A 25079-nucleotide genomic window follows, 5' to 3' on the forward strand; every position below is an offset into this window, starting at 1 on the left:
GCTGTTATTTCTTCAACTCTGATTTTAGCCTGTCTGAGGCTGTTGCGTACAAACCTGCTGACCATGTTCCCGGCGTGTTCTCTTCTAGAAAGTGGTGATGAGAGTGAAGAATGTGGTCTCTCTGAGCAGAGTTTCCATTACCTGGCCTGGCAGAAATTTAGCAAGTCAGCTGCACTTACACTTTAAATGAGCATGTATGTTCAGTTAGATGAAAGGGAACTTTGATATTAAAGAAATATCAACTTGTGTAAGTGGAAGGATTTGCTATGTTTTATGGGGATTTTTTTTGGCCGAATTATTTCCTCAAACCTTTGTCACTGAAGATGTGCAGGTGTTATTTGCTGCTTGTCACTGTAGAACAGAATGAGCAAGTACCTATGTTCTATCTAGTAGATCTTTTCTGGGGGCTTTGTCCCTATAAAAATGTGTTAAAGCTCCTTCACAAACGGACAGTTGTTTAAACTATCAAAAGGGATGGAATTTCCAAGTCTCGATTGGTAAGGCTCTTAAACAGTAAAGCAGAAAAGCTCAGTGAAATTGTTTCAAATAATTGGAAGCTGAGCTGTGGCTCCACAAGGATATTTGTGACTTGGGTCTCTGAATTCTGGTCCTTAGTACACTGAATTGCAATATTTTGTGTGACTGTGGAAATATGTTGAGGAGAGTTTTTTCCACTTCCTATACAGAATAAAACCCAGTATTTCTCAAATAGGCTATTCTACATGAGATTTTTATTAGCCAGATAATCTGGAAGGCAAGTTTATCAAAGATACAGAAGACAGCTTTGGGCCTCATCAGCATTACAAAGACCAATTATTACTGCAAAAGTATAAATAAATAGTTTATGTACTTTTTTTGGAGTAATTTGATACAAGTTTAATCTCTATTTCATTATTGATTCAAGGAAAGATTCTGTTTGCTAAAGAAAACATGTTTTTTTGAAATTCTGCTAGTACTTTTCCAAAATTAAGGGAAGTTTAAGGAAATAAGTAGAAAAATGGATGTGTCTCTGAGAAAAAAATATTTAATTAAATGAAAAGGGGATAAATATTCAATTGTGTACAATTTTATTTTTATTTCTTTATTTACCTTGTTATAGCTAGATTTTAACATATCAGATTATTTAACTTTAGAATTCATACATTAGATCTGAATAAACGAGCATAAAATTTTTCATTTACATTGATCTTTTATTGCCTTCAGTACAGCTTTTGCAGTAAAATACTGTTCTTGATATTGCTATACAGCTTTCAGCTGGGTAGATAATGGAGTTGTCTTTTAGCCTTTCATATTATTCTTTGTATCTCAGTAATCAATTTCATTATTAATAGAAATATTTCTCAAATTAATGAGATTTGAAAAAATGCATCTTGCTTAATGTAGCAGTGACTTAATAATTTGTGTGTAAAGATTCTTATAGTGTATGACAGTATTGGCTTCTGTCAAAGTTTAGATAAGGTTACCAACTGGCAAACGGGGTAGACACATGTATGCATAAGGTGTTTTGCTTAGGTTGATGGGATTACCATCCAGCCTGATGTCTTCAAGAGCCTTACGTACGTAAGTAAAATCTTTCATTTTGCAGAAAGTGTCTTCATGCATCTCTTGAATGTTGTTGTTCTAAAAAAAAAAAAAAGCTATCAGAATAGTTGCTTGAAAGCAATTTTTTACTCTTTGAAGAACAATTTATGGATGTACTTTCAGTGCCTAGAGAGACACTTGTTTTAACCCAAGGGACCAGATTGTGGCTGCAAGTCAACAGCAGAGAAATGTCCCAAGTAGGGGAAAATTTGCAGGAGGGGCCTGATAGAAGTATAGAGCATTTTGGTTTCCGGGATCATACTAAAGAGCCTTATTAACGCAAACTGGAACCAGCATAGGCCAGTCCAAAACTCACAGAACCATAATTATCATCCTGACAGCTTGATATGCCTCAACCTGCAAAGGCACAAATCTGCAATTTGATCTGTGACAAATTTGTTTCCTTCAGGCCCTCTCACATTAGCTTAACCCAGATCTGTATATATACAGGGAAAATTGAATGCTTTAGGTTTTATTCTGTTGACATAAATTCCTCTTGTATACCTTATTTTCATTGACCTTTTGTTTTTGAAGTGAACTATTTTTAACAATTAATTGCTACAATACAATGTTGTTGGAAATTGAGACTAAAAAGGTCATCTCCCAAAATGAGGGCTGTCTGAAAGTTCTTCCCTTCTCCATTCCTTTACTAGTCAGAAATTGGGGTGGAAAAAATCCAGCTCACTAGCTTTGACCTGTAGCACACAGCACTGAATATTTAATGTATGGGCACGGGCAGGTGAAAAAAATAGTCAGCTAGCAAGCAGAATATTTCTATAGATTTATTTATTGAAAAATAGATGTCAAATTATATACAGTACACAGGACATTTATTCAAAGCTTTTTTGCTGTATTATGTAATAAACAAAAAAATCTTCTGATAATCAAAACTGGGCATTGGTATAAGAGGAGACAGAGGGAAAGAAGCAGAGATGGAAAAGGTTAAAAGGAAGAAGTCAGAAACAAAGGTACAGGTAAAAGTAAATACAAAAAACAGTAGTACAGAAAGATGATGGATGGGATGTTCCAGCACAGTCAAATGGAAAAGTTTGGCTGAAAAAATATTAGCAACTGGGAATGACATTTATTAAGAGAATGATATGCACTGGTATAGATACAACCACTATGTAAAGTAAGTTTCTTTGGGTATCTGAAAGCATTCCTGTTGGAAGATTTGTATGAGTAGTGTGAGGGATTTCTGCCTTTGAAGTCCCTTAGCCTAATGTTGCTCTTGACAGCTGTGAACCTAACTTTAATCTGTACCAACAATGAATCTAGGATTTTATGTCTGAAAAATATTGTATTACAAATTCTAATAATTAACGCTTAGCTGAGTTAAATTTTACTTCTTTCAGATACTTCATTCACTAGTTTTCCAGTATGTTTCCAATAGTTTGTTTAGTTAAGTAAGTACACTTTTGGATAAACAGAAGAAAAAAAACAATAGTTACTCTTTCCAGTTTTACTTACTATTTGAACGTGATATGTAGAGCCATTGCTTTTGTAGCCTACCTGAAGATGAAGAGCTTGGAGGCTCTCAGGGAGCGGCAATGGAATGTGATCCAAGTTATTGTCAGTGATGTAAAGATGCTGCAGTTCTTGCAGATCCTAGAGGATGAAGGAAAAAGGCAAGGGAAAATGACAGACATTTTTGAAAATCTCTAGCAAGTAAGTTTGAAATCTGTTACTGCAATGAGCACCGCTGGATACTAACATTTCATTTCAGCATGATACGGTTGAAAAGGCAGAAATTCAAAGACAGTAATGAACTTTCATTTGCACAGGCTGAGAACTGTTACTGTTAAAAATTAGGTGTTTGGATTAAAATAAAGGAAAAAATCTTTGAAATGGCTAGAGACTTAATAATTAGAGACGTAATTTCAATGATGTTGTTCTAAAGTGGAAATACTGCCTTACCCAGTCATTATGCAGAAAGACTTCCTATTCTGTCTGTTTTCTTGCTTTTGTGACAAGCTTACTCAACTTTGCTGAAGTGTATTTGTGCTGAAGAAAAATTGTAACTGCATAAGAATGCCTGAGCTAAAAATAAATTTCTCATTCCATTTGAAAAGGTAAATAATTTTCTCCCTCGACTTAGTGGAAGAAGCAGCTTCATCTGGTAATTATAACAGTAAGATATGAACTTGGCTAGGTCAACGAGGCTCAGTAGAATACTCTCATTTTGTCCCCTTTTTACACACACAAGTTATCACGGCACCTAACTACTTCTTTGAGTGCAGTATCCTAGTTTAATTACTGCTGACAGAACTCTGAGATATCAGGGTGAATATTCTTGGCAAAAGTGGAAGATAAAGGCTGAGACTCCTTCATGGCTAAAACCAGGAGAGCACAGAAGAAAAGGGTGCTAGGCCAGAGTCTCAATTTGGGGGACTCATTTTTGCCCATCATTCCTATTCCCAACACCACCTGCCTTATGTTGGGCTCGGAAAAAATATCTGATTCAGTAACTGCTGTTGGTTACTTCGTTAAGAAGCTGTCTTCCAAAGGAGAAATTCAGAGATGGCTCGTTACAACTACCTTTCCACATGCAGTTGAATAGTGTGTATGAGCCAGGTCTAACATATGAAGCTAGCCTATATTCTAGAATGACTTCAGATTTCACATGCAATTAGGAGCAGTACATGGCTGCTTCTCCTCACCAAAATTCTCAAGGAAGGATGGTCACTTAGAGGTTCCAATTTCCCTGCTTTTCAAGGTGGAAAGAAAATATATACATTTAATGAATACTCTAGCAAGTTCCCAGATAGATACATGGCAGAGTTTGGAAGCAGTGGCATCCATAGCTTTGCCCTTCCCTCTCGCCTACTTGTAAGGGAACATCAAGCAGCTTTATGGAGTCTTGCTAGTTATGTGGGTAGTTGGTCATAGGTACAAACATAGTGTGCCATTGCATGTCTTGTATGGATCTTTGTAAAGAAGGATGAAAAGGATTCTCATGTCCAGCTGATAGAGTTTATACATCTTGCTCCATCTTTATAGATTGCTCAGCAGCCAGCACAGTCATGGTACTATAATCTTAACAATATTACTACTGTAGAAGGACACTTAGGCTTCTCTTCTGACCACATCCTTTGGAGAGAGGAAGAAAAGATTTTCCTATCAAACCCAGACTTACTTTAAATGCCTCATTACGTATTCCCTTGCGACCAAGCCTGTTCTTACTAACATCAATGAATGTTAAGGTAGATGGTAACTCAGGGAGTTGCCTTATCCTATTGTCACAGAGCACCAGCTCCTCAAGTTGGGGCAATCTCCGGAAGGCATCTTCATGGATCTCTGATATAAAGTTTGCAGTCAAATCAATCCTCTTTAAATTGTCTGGCAGAGAAATAAGATACAACAAGTATGTAAGAATGTATTTTCTTGAAGTTTTAAAAGAGAAAAACACAAATGGATTATTTAAATTACAGGTGAAGTGTCTTGAATCAGATCCATTTGTGACCCCCTATGTGGCAGCTTGCTCTCTCTGTATATAATGAAATAACCTGTATTTGAACAGTTCTCCTAAGGAAGGAGACCAACACCTCCTTCTCATCCTGTTTAGAATTGCCTGTGTCATTCTGCATATATATTTCAGTGAAAGATTTTAAAGTTAATAGTTTTGAAATTTCTGCATGTTCTGGGAATCTTTTAAATGGTTATCTTCAGGAAAAATAACATTTGAAGGGAAATAAACATATTTCTACCACCTTGTTCCATATGTTTTTTTTTTATTTTCAACATTTTCCATATGTAAGAAATTTGATATATTGACTTTTTTCAAAAATACACTCAAACACTTTTTCCAATCAAAAAAAGAAAATGAAACTTATTTTTGGCAAAAAAGAACAATGTCTAAATATCAGTGCATTAATATGTATTAATTTTAAATGCATTATTCTGTAGCTTACTTCTATTTTCCACCCAGAATATTTTTCATGGTTATTTTATTTTATTTTTTTATTTTATTCTTATGCTAGCAGTATATTTTGGCCTAAATAAATGTTCTCTCTTTTTAGTATTTATTCCCCTTGGGTTTCTTATATACCAGTTGTGTTCCTCCCAGCCTTCATCTTCGTTTGAACAAGCCAAACCCTTATAATTTTCTTTCATAAAAGGATCTTTGCATTCCCCTGAATTATTGTAGTAGCCTTTTTTGGCACTGATTCCACACTTCTCATCATGAAATCAATAAGCATTAGTTACACAAAGTTAGGTCTAAAACAAAAAACAAAGCATGTGACTTGATATTCAGGCTGGTGAGTGTATAGCAGACCCTGTCCCTAAACAGGATAGGCTTAATACTTCCTGAAAAATCAGTTATCTTTAAGAATCTTGAGAAAAAAATGTGAAAATATAAGCTCCCTATATCACCATTTTTGGCCAGTTTTAGGCCACAAATGGTTTTGCATTAGCAGTTTTCATTTACTGAAGATTTTCCTAGATAATTCTGGAGTAAACCAATGAACATATACTTTAAAGGTAAAATTTAAAGGTAAAATTCTTTTCACACAGATACTTTGCAAATATTTGAAAGTATGTCTACGTGAGAACTTGTCTTGTTTAGGAAAACAGTACTTTCTAATATGCTACAAATGTTCCATGAGGTTTGGATTTTTTTTTTTTCTATATTTCTAAGGCTGATTACAAGTAACAGCAAAAAGATAGATGAATGGTGTTATTTCTAATAATTCAGAAGTTTCATAGTCTACATTTGAAGTACTGACCTTTACGTTCAAAAGTAGCAAACCCCTTTTCTGTATGTGCACTTCTGTGTATAATCCTACTGTCATCAAACATTACATAAAATTAATCACTGTCTTAGATTAGTATGAGCCAGAAATAATAGAAATTAAAGTTAATTGCAACAATACTACTATCCATACTTAAGTTAGCAAAGTCATTTTTGTTGATCTTCCTGATTCTGTTGTAGCGTGAGTAGAAATATGTGGTTTTCTTAGGCAATGGTGGAACAGCATCAAGCTCATGATCATCACAGTAGACTGTGGTCCCTAGGCATGTGCACAAAAGGCAAGTGGGAAGACCTATCAAAGAATTTAAACAAAACAGTTTATTACAAAAAAATGTACAAAAATGATGTGTATATTACTACAATGAAATGCTCACCTAAGAACATAATGCTAAGATTTTGTCGATGATAAAGTTCACTCCCATTCTTTTTTGGTCACCCCATCATATAATTGCAACTACAAAGTGATTAAATTCTGCTTAAAACTACTTTTTTTTTTTTCTGCCTGTGCCTATTCGAAGGTCATTTAACTTACTTTTCTGATACAATGTTTCTCAGACTATAACAACACAATATTAGGTGACAGCAGCCAACCAAACAACAATTTCCCACTAGACTGGCAAGTGTGCACTTCCATCTAGATAGCGAAACAACAGCTGATGACTGAAACTTGTTATGATTTCTCAAGTTTGGTTCTATAAATAGCACTTCTTAATATCTTGTAAGGAAATTAATATTTTCCTACAGAGCTATGGAGAAGAACCTCAATTTCCTTTGCATGTTGTTTAATTACATTTTCTGTTTCAGATATTCAGCATCATGAAAAATTTCTTTATCAGTCTGAGTTAAGGTAACTTGAAGACCATGTAAACAAAACATTTGGCTACTGCCAGATGTTCATGAAAATGAAAAATCAAGTCGTTGCATCTCACTCATAAAACTGCATGAATACAGGGAATTCAGAAGTTTCTTTGGATGATACTGTTCAAATTTGGTGAGAATTATGACACTGAGTGTTTTGTCTGAATGTGTTTTTCAGTAGGAAAAGTTGTTAGTTGCTTGGTGCTTTGATTTTTTGATACATCTTTTCTTTCTTATGGGTATAAATCAGTATATCTGTTTCTCAACTTTTACTCCCATAGAAATACTTTTCTGTTTCATGTTTTCCTCGTCCTTGTAGCAGATGGCTGGTTGTTTGTTCTGGTTACTTTATAAAATAGTAGCCTAATTAATGAGTATGAAAATGTTTTTCTTGCAGATGAGTTTTTTCTCCAGATCAATTGTAGCTACATGGAAGATTTGCCTTTTAATCTGTATCAATTACCAACAGGCAGCAGTAACTAACTGACGGCTGGGCTATAATGTGGTGTTTTTTCAGGAAAGATTAAAGAACTAATGACTTCTGCTTGGGCATCCAGGAGTAATATATCTGAAGAGATGAGATTCTTTTTATATTTTCCCTAACTTCCTCCACAGGACATTTTAAATTAGCTACAGGGAGCAAGTCTGACACAGGGAGAAAATAAATTGTCACACCTTTGAACTACTCCAGCAAATCTAGGCCTAAATGAATGTAGAGTTAAGGACGGCTGACATTTTTTCAAAATGTTGCAACACAGTACAGGAAAAGAGTTTCCCCTTTTGTCCTATATTTGATCTTGGAGGAGTGGTATTTGTCACTAAGGCTGGTATAGACTGAAAAAGGACAGAGGTATGGGAAGGAGTCAAAAAGATATCAACAAGAAAAATGAACTTGGCTCGATGTTCTTGAGCCTTGTAGTCTTCTATTCAGTACCAAGCCAAGAACAGCAGCAGCATCTAACAGGAAAATATGTTGCCCAGAAAAAAATAAAGACACAAAACCCCCCTGATTTGATATGTTACAGCCTTGAGCCTCCCATGCATATCTTTAGTTGATGCACTAGTTGATTTGGATTCAGCACTCAAAAATATTGACAGATACAGAATTCATAATATGTAATATTTACATGAAATGTTTTGTAACATTCTGCATCTTTCAAAATTGAAGGAAATGGTGTGTTTTTTCAGAACTCTCCTGGGAAATTCTCATTTCCGTTTCTATTTGTTTTGACATCGGTGTATTTTTTTTTGCCTGGTCAAGGCTCGCTAGTAATATGTATAAAAACAATACTAGGAATGATTAATTTGTCTCCACCGAACACACAATTTTGGAAGCATGAATTCTTTTTTTTTTTCATACGTTAGGCATAGTAAAAAATACACTTTTCCTCTTGTATATTGATCACTATAGAACACAAAGACTCATCACAGCAGTGGATAACTCTAGTGAGCTTCAACTACAGGAGTTTAGAGTAGCTGCTAACAAATGCCAGTTATTAGCATCACAATGTTTGAGTGCACTGTCAGCAAGTTTGCTGATGACACCAAACTGGGAGGAGTGGCTGACACACCAGAAGGCTGCGCAGCCATTCAGAGAGACCTAGACAGGCTGGAGAGTTGGGCGGGGAGAAACTTAATGAAATATAACAAGGGCAAGTGTGGAGTCCTGCATCTGGGCAAGAACAACCCCATGTACCAGTACAAGTTGGGGGCAGACCTGTTGGAGACCAGCGTAGGGGAAAGGGACCCAGGGGTCCTAGTGGACAACAGGATGACCATGAGCCAGCAGTGTGCCCTTGTGGCCAAGAAGGCCAATGGCATCCTGGGCTGTATTAGAAGGGGCGTGGTTAGCAGGTCAAGAGAGGCTCTCCTCCCCCTCTACTCTGCCCTGGTGAGGCCGTATCTGGAGTATTGTGTCCAGTTCTGGGCCCCTCAGTTCAAGGACAGGGAACTGCTAGAGAGAGTCCAGCGCAGAGCCACGAAGATGATTAAGGGAGTGGAACATCTCCCTTATGAGGAGAGGCTGAGGGAGCTGGGTCTCTTTAGCTTAGAGAAGAGGAGACTGAGGGGTGACCTCATTAATGTTTATAAATATGTAAAGGGCAAGTGTCATGAGGGTGGAGCCACGCTCTTCTCAGTGACATCCCTTGACAGGACAAGGGGCAATGGGTGCAAGCTGGAACACAGGAGGTTCCACATAAATATGAGGAAAAACTTCTTTACGGTGAGGGTGACCGAACACTGGAACAGGCTGCCCAGAGAGGTTGTGGAGTCTCCTTCTCTGGAGACATTCAAAACCCGCCTGGACGCGTTCCTGTGTGATATGGTCTAGGTAATCCTGCTCCGGCAGGGGGGTTGGACTAGATGATCTTTCGAGGTCCCTTCCAATCCCTAACATTCTGTGATTCTGTGATTCTGTGATAGGGAGAGACTGTGTTTTACAATTTTATTTCCCCTGTGAGATATAGAAAGTTCTTATTTCACCACAGCTAGTCAGGAGAACAGAAAATCAGCTTCACACAAAATTTCTAAATAGTTCCCTTTCCTTAAGTTTCATAGTTTCTAGTTTTCATGGTCAAAAACTGTTCAAAGTGTTAAATTATATTTTGTATGAACAAAATTGTAAAAATCATGTAACAAATCTTTATAAAATAAAGGTAATTGGTAATGCTACTTAAATCTAAGTCAATAAAAATGTACTGGTAGCATTTGCCAACCATTAGCAAATTTTCCTAATGTAAGTGTTAATAAAATTCTATTTGAGAAAAATCTTCATTGGCGCACAGTCATTTTCATAGTGAAATAGTGTGGAAACATTTAGACTAGGCACCTATCTGACTTCAGAGCATTCACGATAGACATGTTATACCTGTCTACAGTAAGAGGGGTACAGAAATTATATACCTCCTCTTTAGTAAGAGACGTAGACGTTCATAAGCAAGCAAAGTGGGCTCACTCAAAAGCAAAGCTACACCCACAGAACTCATTTCTCTTTCCTACTAACCATCTTGAGTTTAGGGTCCAAGAACCCCAGACCCCTGTGCTGAAGACCCATCAATCAATTTTGGTGTTGATGCTTCCTCCTCAGGTTCTTCTGTCAATGGTGCAGAAGAATAACTCTCCTGAATTACAGAAGGTAGTGCTGTCCCAATCTCTGTCTAGGGAAAATTAAGAGGGAACAGGAAAAGTTACTTTTTACTCCCACTGGCAGCTGTTTCTCTTCCAGTTATTCATATTCTCCCACTAGAGGTCATATATGTTCTGTGGTTTAGTGGGTGAGCTGCATTTTATCCGGCAGCTGTAATGAATTCTGATGATGTGTAAACAATTCGTGAAACTTCAGCATGCTTATTCACTTTTTAACTCAGTGTTTTAAATGTTCTGTTGTATGCACACATGCATGCACACTGCATCTACTTCATTAGCCAGAATATGTACAAACAAAATGCTTTTACCACATTTATTTAAAGTTGAATTAGATTTGTGATAAAAACTGATATATTCTGTGTGACAAATGAAAATTTGCTGTGAAGCATCAAAAAGATGCAGGTCATTTGACCATAAAATTGTAAATTGTACTAACATAAATCCAAACCCAATGTAGCTGTGCAGGCTCTGTTTTAAGAACACTAACATGTTTTAAAAATCATATTATCTAAGAGTTCTGAAGTCCAAGCTCACATACTACTTGTGAATATGTTGGCAGTGTTTTCGTCATTTTTTTTTCTAAATTTGAATAACGCAAGGCTTTGGTTAGCTTCATTGACCAGTGGTTGCATTATGTAGTATGAAAAATTAAGAATATAAATAAGAAATGTTATATCAAATCTTGATTTAGAAAAATCCTGTAAAATTTGGCAGGTTCTTTCATCGTGCTAGAAACCTTATTTTTTTCTTCTCTATTCAAGATAATTAGTCAAAACGGTGAATTTTATTGTGTTAACTCTAATTCTATAGATGTATCCTGTTGATTTTGCTATATGACAACTTGAGGATAAAAATGAAGATATAGCAATTTTTTTTACATCATATCACCCCTCATAAAAACAGTATTGCAGACTTGCCAGGCTTGTTGCAGATGGGCTTACATTTGCAAAGAGGCAGAGCGGTTTGCTGTAATCACCCAGACACTGAGAATCCACTCCAGGTGTGTGCCCTTTGCAAGTTACTTTACCACTGTATCTTGATTTCCCCATGTGTAATAATATTGTTTGACCATTCCAGGGCCTTCTTTGAAAATGCACTTTTGTTTTTTTTTTCAAATCCCTGACAATAAATTAGTGTCCTTATAGGACTCTGCACATCTGAAGTACTGTTTAAAAGTTAGGTAATGCATCCACCCCTGTGGATGCTGCACCCCTGTGCTGCAGTTAACACTCCTTAGGGTATATCTAAGGCATGATCAAAAGTAGGAATTTTGTCACAGTATCTTTATACCAAGTGCAAAGGCACAAAAGCCTAAAATTATTATTTAGTAGATATTTTCCTCCACTGCAGCCTTCTAGAACACCACCACCATAAAACTATTGAATCCTGAGTTTTTCACATGACTGAACATCTCCTGTGCTGAGATCAGCCCCCATCTACTACTGGCTTCGCTGTCCCCATGGAGAACGGTTGTTGAATCACTCACACTAGTGCTCATAAATTCTAGTTGTAAAAGACAGGTAAAAGTATATCGCATCCAGACAGGACAAGTGGTTAGGAATTTTTAAATTAGGCTTTCTATGTAGACCCTACAAGTTAAAGGAGCTAACATACCTGAGATCCAGGTCCCAAGCATGAGCAAAGTTCTACTACATTCTAATCTCTGTTTGAATCTCTTAGCTTAACTATATAATGTTCAGCAAATAGTTATTTTTGTCTTATTATTCCTGGATAGGATAGATTTTAAATATATTTATGTGAAATACCTATATACATTTGTATGTGTATAGATATTTACCACAATTTTGGAAGAAAACACTTCACACTTCAGAACAGACTTTCTAGATCTTGCAGTGTAGCTATATATCGTTACTAGCAGTATTAAACATCATGATCCTGGACTGCCTAAGAACTTCTAAATAATCATCTAAAACCCACTTTTTGCACAGAAATAATTTAGTTTAAGTTATATAGTGGCCATAGGTTCAAATATTTTTCATCAATTAGTTTCACTGAAGACAGAGAATATGGAAGCAATGAAAAACCAGGAAGCACTCTGAAACTCACAGACTCAGGTTTTGACCAAGCGCACTTCAGGTTCTCTGTATATTCTTTAGCTGTATTCCAATGAGCCATAGATACTATTACTAAGTAGGTTTTATGGATAAAAATGGCCTGATACAGTTACTAGGTTCATAACTTTGCAAAATGCATGGTGATCAAGAGAGCAAAATGAACTTCAGCTGAACTATGACTGAGTAACCTGTTGGTGTAAGAGTAAGGATGTACCTTGTTGCTTTGTGCAGACAAATACACAGTGTTCCCATCTGCAGCACTGACAGCAAGACAGCTTAACCAGGAATGGACTTGAGGACAAATCAAAAGACTTTGGGAACAAAGGAAATAGGACAGATGTTCATCGAATGGAGGAAGCCTAGAGGGAGAGATGCATTCCAGACTTTTATTGACCCAGGGCAGTACTGCACTAAAGTGCTTGCACATGCAGTCTACTTCTTCACCAGTTTTGTGGAAATCAGATAAGAGTCCCTGTCCTGAACTTTGGAACAAAATCCAGAGATTTTGAGACCTGTTAATGACTTTGTATGCATCTTTTGTGGCAGTTCTACTGAAAATAATATTCTGGACAAGAGCATTTTCAAGATACAGTTTGTGAATAGGCTTCAGACCTAAGATAATGTTCCTTTCACTTGTCATGGAATTTGGGTCATCTACACTGACTGTCACTTCTCTGAATATTTGAGGGCATACACTATGAAACTTACTAGCTTGGGATTTGTGATTTGCTTTATGCTTTCTCAGGTGTTCTTAGTTGATTAATCACTGTAGTGACTGATTACCAAAGCAGAGGTATTAACTTCTAGTAAGTCTGTTTCTAAACTGTTATCTCTCTTTCTTTTATTACAGGATACTATCTAGTTTTGGAGATGCACAGCTGGAAGCCTCTCCATAGTTTCCTTCCCAACATGCTAAGTCTGGGCTCTAGAGAAACTGTTCCAAGCAGTTAGCATCAATATCTATTCAGTCCCCTGCACCAGTCATGACTGTCATAAAAAAAAAACCCAATTATTACAGTAAATTTAATGATGTTGCCATTTTTACACTGGTAACAGAGTAGGAGTTCACTGATACATGGGTATTACATACCAGACGCAGAGTATGAGCAGTCTTTGTTTGCTGTACATAAGTTGGACTTGAACCAGTAACCTATAGGTAAAAGTCTGTTTCCCATTATCGGATATCTGATCCATGCAGCTTTCTGTCTTTTACATATTTGATAAATCACGCAAGATTGTAACAAGACAAAGATGTTTCTTGGACTCCATACTGTACAGAATGATCCTTCATCTTCCAGATGTTTGTATATTTTTGGCAACATGCACTTTGCTAAAAAATTGAAACATAAATTATTCTATATCACTTAATATTATTGCTCTCCATAGGGTTTTTTGGGGTTTGGAGGTGGGGTTGTATTTCCTTTGCTACTCTAAGTAATATTCTCTATGAAAAATCACAAAGTAGGAAGCATATTGTGAAGAAATACAATAAAGCATGTTTCTCTTTGCCAATAGTTGCAAGTCTTCAAATCATAATCAGCCTTCCAAGCCATATTTAATACATGGCATAAGAAAACACTGAAATTGAATCACATCACCTACCTTTATCCATTTAACTATGAGGTTAATAGTTACCCTATTCTGTCCTTGGAATCAATCAAGAGATTTCGAGAATACCAGTGCAGAATATTAGCCACAGATCATGCTGTAAGCTGAATAATATATTTCCTAAGATTGTATGGAGCATCTATTTTTTCCCCTCCATTTACATTTACAAATGAAACTGCTTAATGTGGATGGCCAATTTAGAGGCACTTTCAGACCAGGAAATTACAGAAGTCAAGAGCACAGAAATCTGAACATATCAATGATCAATAAAATACAGTTGGTAAAAGTCACTCATAACTTCAGTCATCCATAGGCTAGGCATCTATTCTACGCTCGCATCCTTTCACAGTCATCAGAGAATGAGACGAAACTTCTGAAAAAGACCTCCAGCCACTGACCACAGATGATTCTTTTAGGATGGGCTCTTTAGGTGTCTGTCTCTCACCACTGGCTGAAAAGGAGACAAGACAAATGAAAAGGCTTTTAAGATTAGAAACGGCTCAGGAAGCTGAGCTGTGAAAATAAAAGTAAGATGAAAGAGTATCTGTGGTCTAGGAGTCAGTAGCGGTGGAACAGAATAGAAATGTAGATAAGAGTAACCTATATGAGGATTATAGACCCACATAATCTGTGCAAAGCAATAAAATACAGAAAATAAATGTATTTAAACAGGTAAATTGCAAGGCTGGAAGCCATCAGTTGCCACATTTTGCTTCTGAGGTGGTGTAATTCCAGTGGCAGATGTTTTGTCTGTTGTTCTATGTCTACATCTTTTAGGATCAAAGTTGATATATTACATGTAATAAATTTAAATCCACAGGAGAATTTGAAGTGTGTCCTATTTCAGTGCTTCTTTTGCTGCAAAAAATATACTTAAAACACAAAAGTTCAGTACGTAAAAAGAGACATTATAAACTTGAAAGGACAGTTGTACCACACAATGACCCACCAAAAGGAACTAGTTTTGCCCACAGCTGTTCTGAAATTACCAAAAGCTTACAAAAAAATATCTAATTATGGTAGAGGCTTTTGGTTTGTTTTCCTTTCCAAAAGTGGCTCATAATTGTTTCTTCTTGAATTTTTCATTTAAGGTCTTCTTTTCTCCTATTGTTCTATCTTAAAAATAAATAGAACTGTGAGCCATTGCATGTTAATGCAATAACTACTTAGATTGCAAATTCTGCAGCTCAGATAAATAGTAACTTTTTGTACAGAACTACATAAATAAGTTGTGTGGAGAAATTACTGTAATAAAACTCAGGGAGATCTTGGAGAAGAGGAAGGTGATATTTGTTTACAAAATTTCTAAGTAAACTGATTTTACCTACTCACACTCAGCTCTCAGATTTTAATCACTTGGGCGTTTACACCCACATTCTCTCACATACCTAAATGTGTATACCCAAATGGTCTGGCCAGAATCACCTGTGCTCAACACAGAAGACAAGGGACAGAAGCTACTGAGTCCTATTAGTGCCTCTGGGGTTCTTCTTGACAAGCATTGAAAACTAACCCCTGGACAGGTTTATATCTCCTCTAAGATTCATCAGCTGTTATGAGGCAGTCTTTTTTTCTCAGAGTCTTGGATACTCCAGCATCCATGAATCTTACACCAAATTGCTGCCCATTGCCTCCTTTGCCTCACTGGGAATGTGATTCCCTCATGAGAATGTGCTAACGTGGAAAGGAATGGTATATATAGTATTATACAACCTTTTTTTCCTCTCTGCTGATGGTAGGATGAAGGGTCTTCACCAAGAAGTCATCTGTGCTGCAATGTTATCAGGGTGCAGGACCTTTGATTTTGGCATAAACAACACATTCCTCAGTCTTGCTGCTGGGAACAGTGTTCTGGAAGGGGTGCAGTTGGGTACAGTGTCCTTCATTATCAATGCAGGCCATTCTTTTAGCCCTTTAAGCCTTCTAATTTTTTTTTAAGCTATTTTGTTGTTTCTGCTGGGTCTTACACACACATACATGTATAAATATCCATTCATACTTCAGTCAGAACAACCTCAATATTTAAGTTACAGAGCTCTAGAGTTGTAACCCAGTTCTCTAAAAATTAATGTCTGTGACTTCTGCCTTGGAAAATATAGGTAGACTCTGAGGTTCTTATTATCAGTCTTAGAAAGAGAAGTAGTCTTTTTGGCACCTTGACCACAGAATATCCTAAAGCTTCTTGTCTCAAAAGAAATTTTATCTATGTCGTGTCTGATTGTAGCTGAATTTATGCTGCACAGCATTGCTACAGCGACTTTACTTATTAATTCTCTTGTCTGAGAATGAAGAAAGTTCATATAAATGGAGCTAATCTGCATTTCCATGAGTACAAATGAAGTCAAATTCTTATTCCAGCGCTGTATTTGAAATCACAGATTTTATTAGCCTACAGCAGATGCTTTTCTTTGGAATAGTGCTGAAGTTTTACAAGACATAAAATTTCAAATAGAAATATGCCAGTTTTAGAAATCAGAACAGGGCTCTTTGCACTATTATAAACCACAAAAGGACTGAAAACTAGTCCCAAATTAACAAAGATTTCCACAGGAGCTCCTGCTGACCCAAGCCACAAAGTAGACATACACAGCCAGAGAAACAAAGCTGGAGATCACTCGGATGACCAGAGCGTTTACCAGAAACTTCATCAACCCTCAGACCTGTGGTAAGGGGCTGTCTCAGTTGGAATTCAGAGCCCACTGTAAAGGAGGGTTCAGGATCTCAAACATATTTCATCATGCAGTGCAGGCAGACTGGGCCGTGCTGGAGCTGAACATGCTTTTGCCCAGTTCACCAGCCTGACTTTTCCTAAATGCATTGTGATTGCTCTGAATACAAACTCCAAACAAACAGTGATAGAAAAGTGAAGAAAAAGGACCAGATTCACTCCACTTAACTTCAGACATTTAAGTGTCCCATTTAGTAGCTTAGTTCCTTACACTCCTGGTGCAGGCAGCAGAGGAAGAATCACTTCCTGAGGGTGGTTCAGCACACATATGGTATGAATAATCTTCCTGAGATGCCTATCCGTCTTCCTTTGGCTGTAAAGGAGACCATGCAGAGGCAACCATATTTTTTACCAGACATCAATGCTAAAGTCTGGTGTCAGATCTACTCTTCCTCTCATTTCTACAGCTTATAGTGCAAAGACATTTCATCTGATTTGATCCAATCCAGTATATACCTGTAGTCATGCCAGTGATACAGACATCATGCTCACAAGCTGCTGTGTCTCCAGAACCAGAGAAGTTTCTAATGGTTTAGCTTTGTCTTCACGGCGTGGCCTGTTATGCTATATAGAAATGTCCTGTCACTGTAAGATCAGTTAACATTTAGTGACAGGTCCAGGACATGAATATGGTGCAAGGAAGAAACTGCTGAGGACAGGGGCATGGGTGTGATGCCTTTAACATCTGTTAAATATATGTTTAAATGCTGTTTAACATCTTTGTCGATGACATGGACAGTGGGATTGAGTGCATCCTCAACAAGTTTCCTCATGACATCAAGTCGTGTGGTGCGGTCAACATGCTGGAGGGAAAGGAACCCCATCCAGAGGGACCTTGACAGGCTTGAGAGCTGGGACCCATACAAACTGCCTGAAGTTCAATAAGGCCAAGTGAAGGTCCTGCACGTGGGTCGGGCCAATCACAAGCATAAATAGAGGCTTGTCAGAGAATGGGTTGAGATCAGCCCTGAGGAGAAGGACTTGGGGCTGATGGTTGACAAGAAGCTCAACACGAGCCGGCAATGTGCGCTTGCAGTCCAGAAGGCCAATCGTATCCTGGGCTGCATCAAAAGGAGCATGACCAGCAGGTCGAGGGAGGTGATTAACCCCCTCTACTCTGCTCTCATGAGACCCCACCTGGAATATTGCGTCCAGCTCTGGGGCCCCCAGCATAAGAAGGTCATGGGGCTGTTTGAGTGAGTCCAGAGGAGGGCCACGAAGATGATGAGAGGGCTGGAGCACCTCTCCTATGAAGACAGGCTGAGAGAGTTGGGGTTGTTCAGCCTGGAGAAGAGAAGGCTCTGGGGAGACCTCATAGCAGCCTTCCAGTACCTGAAGGGGGCCTACAGGAAAGCAGGAGAGGGACTTTTTACAAGGGCATGTAGTGATAGGATGAGGGTTAATGGTTTTAAACTGAAAGAGGATAGATTTAGATTAGATATTAGGAAGAAATTCTTTCCTGTGAGGGTGGTGAGACACTGGAACAGGTTGCCCAGAGCAGTTGTGGATGCCTCCTCCCTGGCAGTGTTCAAGGCCAGGATGGATGGGGCTTTGAGCAACCTGATCTAGTGGGAGGTGTCCCTGCCCATGGCAGGGGGCTTGGAACTAGATGATCTTTAAGGTCCCTTCCAACCCAAACCATTCTATGATTCTATGATTTCCTGACACTGTGAGGGACATTCTATATCATAACAATTGGCATTGCTACACAACTCTAAAAATAAGGAACACCAATATTGAAAAAGGAATAAAAGAACTTTTTTTCCTGCATATTAATTTTTGTACTTCCTACTTTTTCTTGAACATGTGGTCTGAACTCTATGTCCAGGATCAATAGCTGCAGCTATTTTATCCACAGCTTCTATTTCCCTTTCCATTAATAAGAGCTAAATTGGAAGTTGAAAAGCAGAAATTGGAAGCTGATTCAAGCTTAGATCTCATGTAAAGACAGGCAGATCCAAAACCACTGCTGAGAAATCTCATTCAAAGTAAATTTTCAATCCCCAGATTTCTGTGATATCACAATAGCGATTGTGCTGCTATGAAATATATATGATTACTGCACTACCATATCTATACTATTTTTTTCTTTAAACAAAACAAAAAATGGTACAAGTGATTAAAAACAATAACTACGCTGATGCTAGTGGGCAGTCCACCAAGTCTGAAGCATCTAATGAAATACTAGGTTGCATTGAGGAATCTAGGGAAAGAAATCCAGTGAAGTTTTACTTAGCTAAACCAGGCGCCCGATACATATTGTGCAGCTAAGGATTCAGGCAGAAATTTCATTAGGCTTTACAGTTAAACATGTTACAAAGAATTTACTGAGCTATCTGTCTCACACTTAAGGATATATGTGCAGGGAATGAGGCATTCCTGCACCTGAATAATTCAAAGAAGCCGTTTGCTAAATTTGCACACCTGTTTTACTGCATTTCAGTTCAGATGAAAACAAAGGTGCTGGTTCTCCATTAATCCAAGAAGTAAGAGAGCTGAGATGTAAGTTGCTAGCCTGAGGAGGCTGGCACCCCAAAAACCTCTGTTCCAGAAGACATCTTAGCCACCAAAAGGGGTCTGGAAACAAGTTTGGATGAGATGTTGAAACAAAGCCAGAATACATTCAGAGGCAAAACTCATGGCAGGAGAAGGAGAACAAGCCAAAGGAAACATGTTTATGTAGTCTAATATGAAAGGAACTGAGTCCTGGGACCTTTTCAAAGGATTATTAAGGTCCCATGCATTAGACAATCACTAAACATGAACAAAGATAGAAATGACTGAGAGCACACTCAGAGTAGAACCACAACACTCCCCCTCTGAGCTGTGTACCAAACCACACTCTGGATCCTGTTTTGATTGGCTCTAAAATGATTCTTATCTTAAATGATTTTTAAATGGGATAGAAATGCAGATGTTATTTAGCTTAACAGAGTTCAGAAAAAATGTATAGCCATGGGTACAATTTAGGAATTTGGGGTAATTTTCTAAAATATCTATATCCTTGTTTCATACTCCATGTCAGTAGGAATGATGCACATTACTTCTTTCTGGAAGAAGCCACAAAAGTAGAAGTCTGGGGAAAAAAATATTTAAGTGATCAGGGAAATTGAGGTAGTAAGCATCTACTGTAAAAGGTCTATGTAATCTCACCAGAGGGTTTCAGCTGCCGCCTCTCTCAGAGGAATTTCAAACATTGTGATAGTTTCTCTTTAGCAATGAGCCCTAGCTGGACCAATTTAGGTGTTTTCACACCAGGACAACTATTTTGAGAATCTTACCCAGTCTGAGGCAAGAAGGATGTAGTTACTCTGTTCAGCTAACGCAGCGGTAACTAATGGCATGCCCAGTAACAGAGTGTCAGGTGCTTAAGAATGTCTTAGCCAGTACACTTAGACTTTATAACATTTCAGGTAGCCTAGTGGGTGAGACAAGCTCTTCTTATATTGTTGTACTAGAACTTAGGGACTAACATGCTATTTCAAATCCTTCCTTTTCATCATTTTTTCTCCACTATTTTAGAAGGCTAAAGACATGATTCAGAGTTCTCTAAAAGGAAATGCAGGCCTTAAATCAGGCCCTAAATAGTTACTGTATACAGGCTAGATCTAATGAAGGCCTGCTCTTTGTCTGGGTCTCTGTGGTATTGCTCATCATTTAAGCTGTGCATAATAAAAACTAACCTGTGACCTTGCATAAATACCAGGTTTTACACATAGACCCACTTGTGTAGTTCACATCTTCATGATAATAGGATTGTAGGGAGGACAGTCATAACCACGGTCAAGAAATCAATTGTATTCTGTTTAAAACTTGAGTGATGTCAATTATACTCAGTATCTAAAAGATAACTTGCAAGTCTGACGTGCATGTCTATAAAAGCTGCTTCATTGCTGCAGCACTGACCACTCTGAGCTCTCCTGGGTCTAGGGGAATTGTGAATGCTTAGGTTTCTTCTGAATGGTACATGGTAAGAGGAATGTAAGCAAAAAAAGATTTTGGCTAAATATCTAGGAAAAAAAGGCTCTCACAGGGAGGTCCATCCATATGCAAAGTAACATTCCTTCCAACTGCTATGACGGATGACCTTCACTTGATGAATTTTAAGAAGGCTGTCTGAAGAGCTCAGTAATGGGAAAGAATCATGCTCTGGAAAAGAAGTTTACAAGACAAAATAAAAAGACTTTTTGGACTCTGGCTTGTTCGATGCTTCCCTAAAGAAAGAAACCTGTGATAGGACCTATTATATCTTTTCTTGTTGGGTGCAATATTGATCATCCTGAATTTCCTTTCAGCTGGAAAAGAATCACAGGAGCCTTGCCTTGTCTCTATCCTTCACTCAGAATCTTGGAAAGGGGCCACCCCATGCTTCAGTGTCATAGGACTTCACAGAGAGAGCACAGCACAGGAGAGTCCCACCTACCATTCAATGCATTACTAAGAAATCTATTGTTTAAATGAGAAAATCTCTGTAGTGAGGCACATACAAAATAGCCTCTCCCATTTCTGGGAAGGAAGTCGTTTCTGTAGGACTGATAAAGGCTTCATTTTTAAGAGGAAAGAAAGACAGGAACTGTGATGACTTAGTCAATGTGAAATAGAGAGAGCACAAGTACCCAGTGATAAAAGTGGAGGTGACTTTATCAGGGAAGAAAGCTGAAGAAAATGGGTATGTAAAGAGCTTTGATTCTGCATGGGGAAACAGGCCAAAGGCAAAGTAATTTCTTTAGAGCAAAGTTCTTCTCAGTCCTTCTTAGATGAGAAAATTTATTTCCTCCAAACTGTAAGGTTGTGATCTTGGTGCAAACTTTGAGATTATTTTTACCTCTTTAGTCCTCTGGTTTTGGGACATATTTATTCTTAAATTGTCTCTGTCCTTTGATTTCAAGACTGCTATCCAATTTTGATCTCATCTTGATGAAGGACTAGTTCCTGTTCCTCCTGCTGCAATCATGAATCACTCAAAGGAACACATTTTCATGAATTATGTACTGTTATGTGAAAAGTACTAAAATATTATGTGTAATAGTGAATAAAATATATTATTATTTAAATGTTATATTTTTTGCTCAACTTCTATTGCACTCCATAATCATACAGTGCATGTATCACCTTCAGGGAAGTTGTGCCCATGTCTAAGCAGCAGAATGAGATTAAAATTAATGTAGCCTTTTAGTAATGTAGAGAAATACGGGAATGTAGGAGGGGAAGGAGGTATTTAAGTCAACAAATGGAGTCCCTTGCTTGTACAGGCAACATATCTTACTATCTCATCCTATAAGAGAATTTCAACAGTTTTTCTGCAGTAATATTTTATACTTTCCTCTTTTCCAATTCAAGTGCTTTGCCTTTTATTTCTTACTTCCTTCTGCCCACTTTCCTAACAGAAATAGAAACCACTAGCATTTATATCCTGAAATACTTGTATTGAACATATCTATTACTATAAGAAATAACCTCAGGAAAGAGCATTTTACAACCTCATTTAATGGGCAATGCTGCATGTCCTATCTCAGCTGCCTCTGTGCCTCATCCAGACAGATAAAACACAAGGACAATCTCCAACAGAGTTTGAGTCAATGCAAGGAGACCTGAGGGAAGCATGGTAGCTTTCACCTGCTCTCAAAAATTACCAACAAAGAAAAATAATCAGGAAATATTTTGGCCACATGTAGATTACGGAAAATGTGAATGAACTACGGTGTCATTAGCACAGAAAACTGTTGAGCAACCAAAGGCAATAGCAACCACATGAGTAGATTTGTTTGATAAATGTTTCCATGGTCAACAAAAACTCATCAGTAGCCACTGCATTTGTGCACTTGGGAAAGATAAAATAAATGAAGTTCTGATTACCTCTAATTGATCAGACTTCTCATTTTCATCATAGACAAATGGGTGAGGCAGTTCTCCAAGCGGTACGTCATAGAACTCAGAATCATAAATTACGGTATCAGTGATAGGTGCAGCTCCAACAGGCTTGAAGATAAAAAATCCCAGAAAAATATTTACAAAAGTCTGCATTCTGCTTTCTTTTCTAAAAGAGAAGAAAATGGACAAAATGTGGGTAATCTGGCATTTGCAAGGAATCTATGAAAATTTAATCTCACAAATACAGTACTTATATGTATGCAACAGTATTTCTGATGGATAACTCATATTCATTCATGATGACTCAATGGTTTATTCTGTTTTGATTCATGAAGGGTCCCTGGATGTGATAATTGCTGCAAACTGCTTTGGCCATACTAACATTTAGATAATTTAGGAAAGACCTATTGAGTTTTATTGGTATAAAAATAAACTGGCCTCAATTAGAAAGTACCTGAAAAGGTGAAAGGAAGATATATATTCATCTTTTTCCCCTTTCATCTAACTTCACCTATTTCCACTACACCATTAGAAAAGAACTTTTGAGAAACTAGGCAAAAGCTAAATTATTATATTATTTGTATCTGTCACAATAAATAACCTTTTGAAATGTACAACAATGTAATTTTGTCTTTCTCCTCCACCACTATAAAAAAAAAAGTTGAGAAAACATTAGGACCTCTTTCTTTGTTGTTTCTGGATGAGAATAATCAAAACACTTTTCACACCGTAGTTGTTTTACCAGAACATAATTTTATTTGGTTGAATGGTGTGTCATATTTGGACCATCACTTCTGTAAAGATCTGGGGAGCAAAATAAAAAGTAGTCTGTGTCCTCCATAGCCTGGTAAGTGACAGTACTCTGCATTCCTTCATTATTCAATCATTACCATTTTTAAAGTCATAAGAAATGGTAGCATAGTACAGTCACCTGTTCTCCTTGGAGAACAGAATTGTGAAATCGAATTATCACCCATATAAAAGTTCCATAATTTAGTAAAATAGTAGAAAATTCACGTTAGGCTTGAATATTAGTGTTTATGCATTCACTATTCCTTGTAAGTGAGGTATTCACTATTATCATGTAAGATGCCTGCCACAAGGCTCTATTCAGCATTCTGTACTTACACCTTGATTTAGCTAAAGCTCCCACTAATTTCACCAAAAGCACAGACAGTGATAATTAGCAGTGCATAAGTGTAATAAATTGTGCTCCTGATGTGATGCTGTAATGCACAAACTTAAATATTTCATTTTTAAACTGTATCTACTTAGATTAAGTATTAGAAATGCACTAGACGTTTTTTTGAATGTGTGTGCTGAGCAATAAGCTGAATTTTAGCTTCATGAAAAGAGGTCTTTATGAAGCTGATTTAGGCATGAGGATATGAAATTCCTCTGGGGATGTTCAGCAACACAAGGCATCCATTTTTCCTTCATTTGCTTTATTCAAAAAGACTTTTCAGTTGCTGCTGGGAGAAGCTTGAGTCACTTGGGCTTGTCTTTGAGAAGACTTAGTTGAATTGCACCTTTCAGTATTAGCTTCCAATATTACTAAAGGTATTCTGCTTCATTACAAAAAAAATGAAATAAAATAAAATTTTTAAAAATGCAGCCAATCTCTGAAATAAACATATGTATACTGGAGCTTGTCTTTTTTTTCTGGCTTTGTATTTTCTGCTGCGTATTTTTGACAGGACTGCTTTTGGTCTTTCTTTTCTTTTGCATGTCATTTATCCCAAATGGTTCAGCTATAAGGGATGTGATCTATTAACCCAAAATGTAGTGCTAAAATATCTGGCGTAATTTTTCCTCTAAATAAACAATGCCTAAATAAAAAATTACTCATTACTAAAAACTGTTTTTGTTTCACATCACCTAGAAATAAGAGGGTTTAAAAGTGTATAGGGCTTGATAAGTATTTCATTTTGTATATATATATAAAAACCAGCAAATATAATGATAATCTCTGTGAAAAAATTATTTAGCTATAACTATAGTATGTGCCCTAACTTGCAGAGTTTGCATGTCTCTGTACTTCCCTTATGTGTAATATATTGGAACACACTGTAATGATATTGGCATCTGCAGCAGCTGTAAGATCAAATATTTTGATGAAGATTATGTACTCCTCTCACAGGAAGGAACCAAGACATACGCAGGGAAAATTAAATAGTCTCCTCAATGTGCAGCCTTTGAATCAGTATTATGCATGATAAAATAAAACAAATACTATAAAAATATTTCCATCATTAAAAATCCAATTAACTATTCCACGAGAGAAGCATCAAAACTTACCTTTAGCCTCCAATCTTTCAAATGGGATGGAGTTACTCAGAATGCAGACCCAGTGGTATTAGACCCCGATCAATGGCAGTGGTATTCTGGGGCTATGGGAGGTGGTACAGCTTCTACCCTCAACTGGAGACCTCAGCTCAGGGAGTTTCTTGGACTTCAA

The 25079-nt window shown here is 37.4% G+C and overlaps 1 protein-coding gene across 1 annotated transcript; it reads right to left on the minus strand.

The window, feature by feature from the left end:
* Window positions 1-1449: 1449 nt before the first annotated feature.
* EPYC (epiphycan) lies at window positions 1450-22774 on the minus strand. The gene is given in 6 exon segments (XM_068402062.1): window positions 1450-1620; window positions 3094-3189; window positions 4718-4920; window positions 6468-6626; window positions 10197-10350; window positions 22607-22774. Coding segments are annotated over 6 exon segments (951 nt in total).
* Window positions 22775-25079: the final 2305 nt, after the last annotated feature.

Source organism: Nyctibius grandis, chromosome 5 (assembly GCF_013368605.1).
Source record: "Nyctibius grandis isolate bNycGra1 chromosome 5, bNycGra1.pri, whole genome shotgun sequence".
In the NCBI taxonomy this organism is placed as follows: domain Eukaryota; kingdom Metazoa; phylum Chordata; class Aves; order Nyctibiiformes; family Nyctibiidae; genus Nyctibius; species Nyctibius grandis.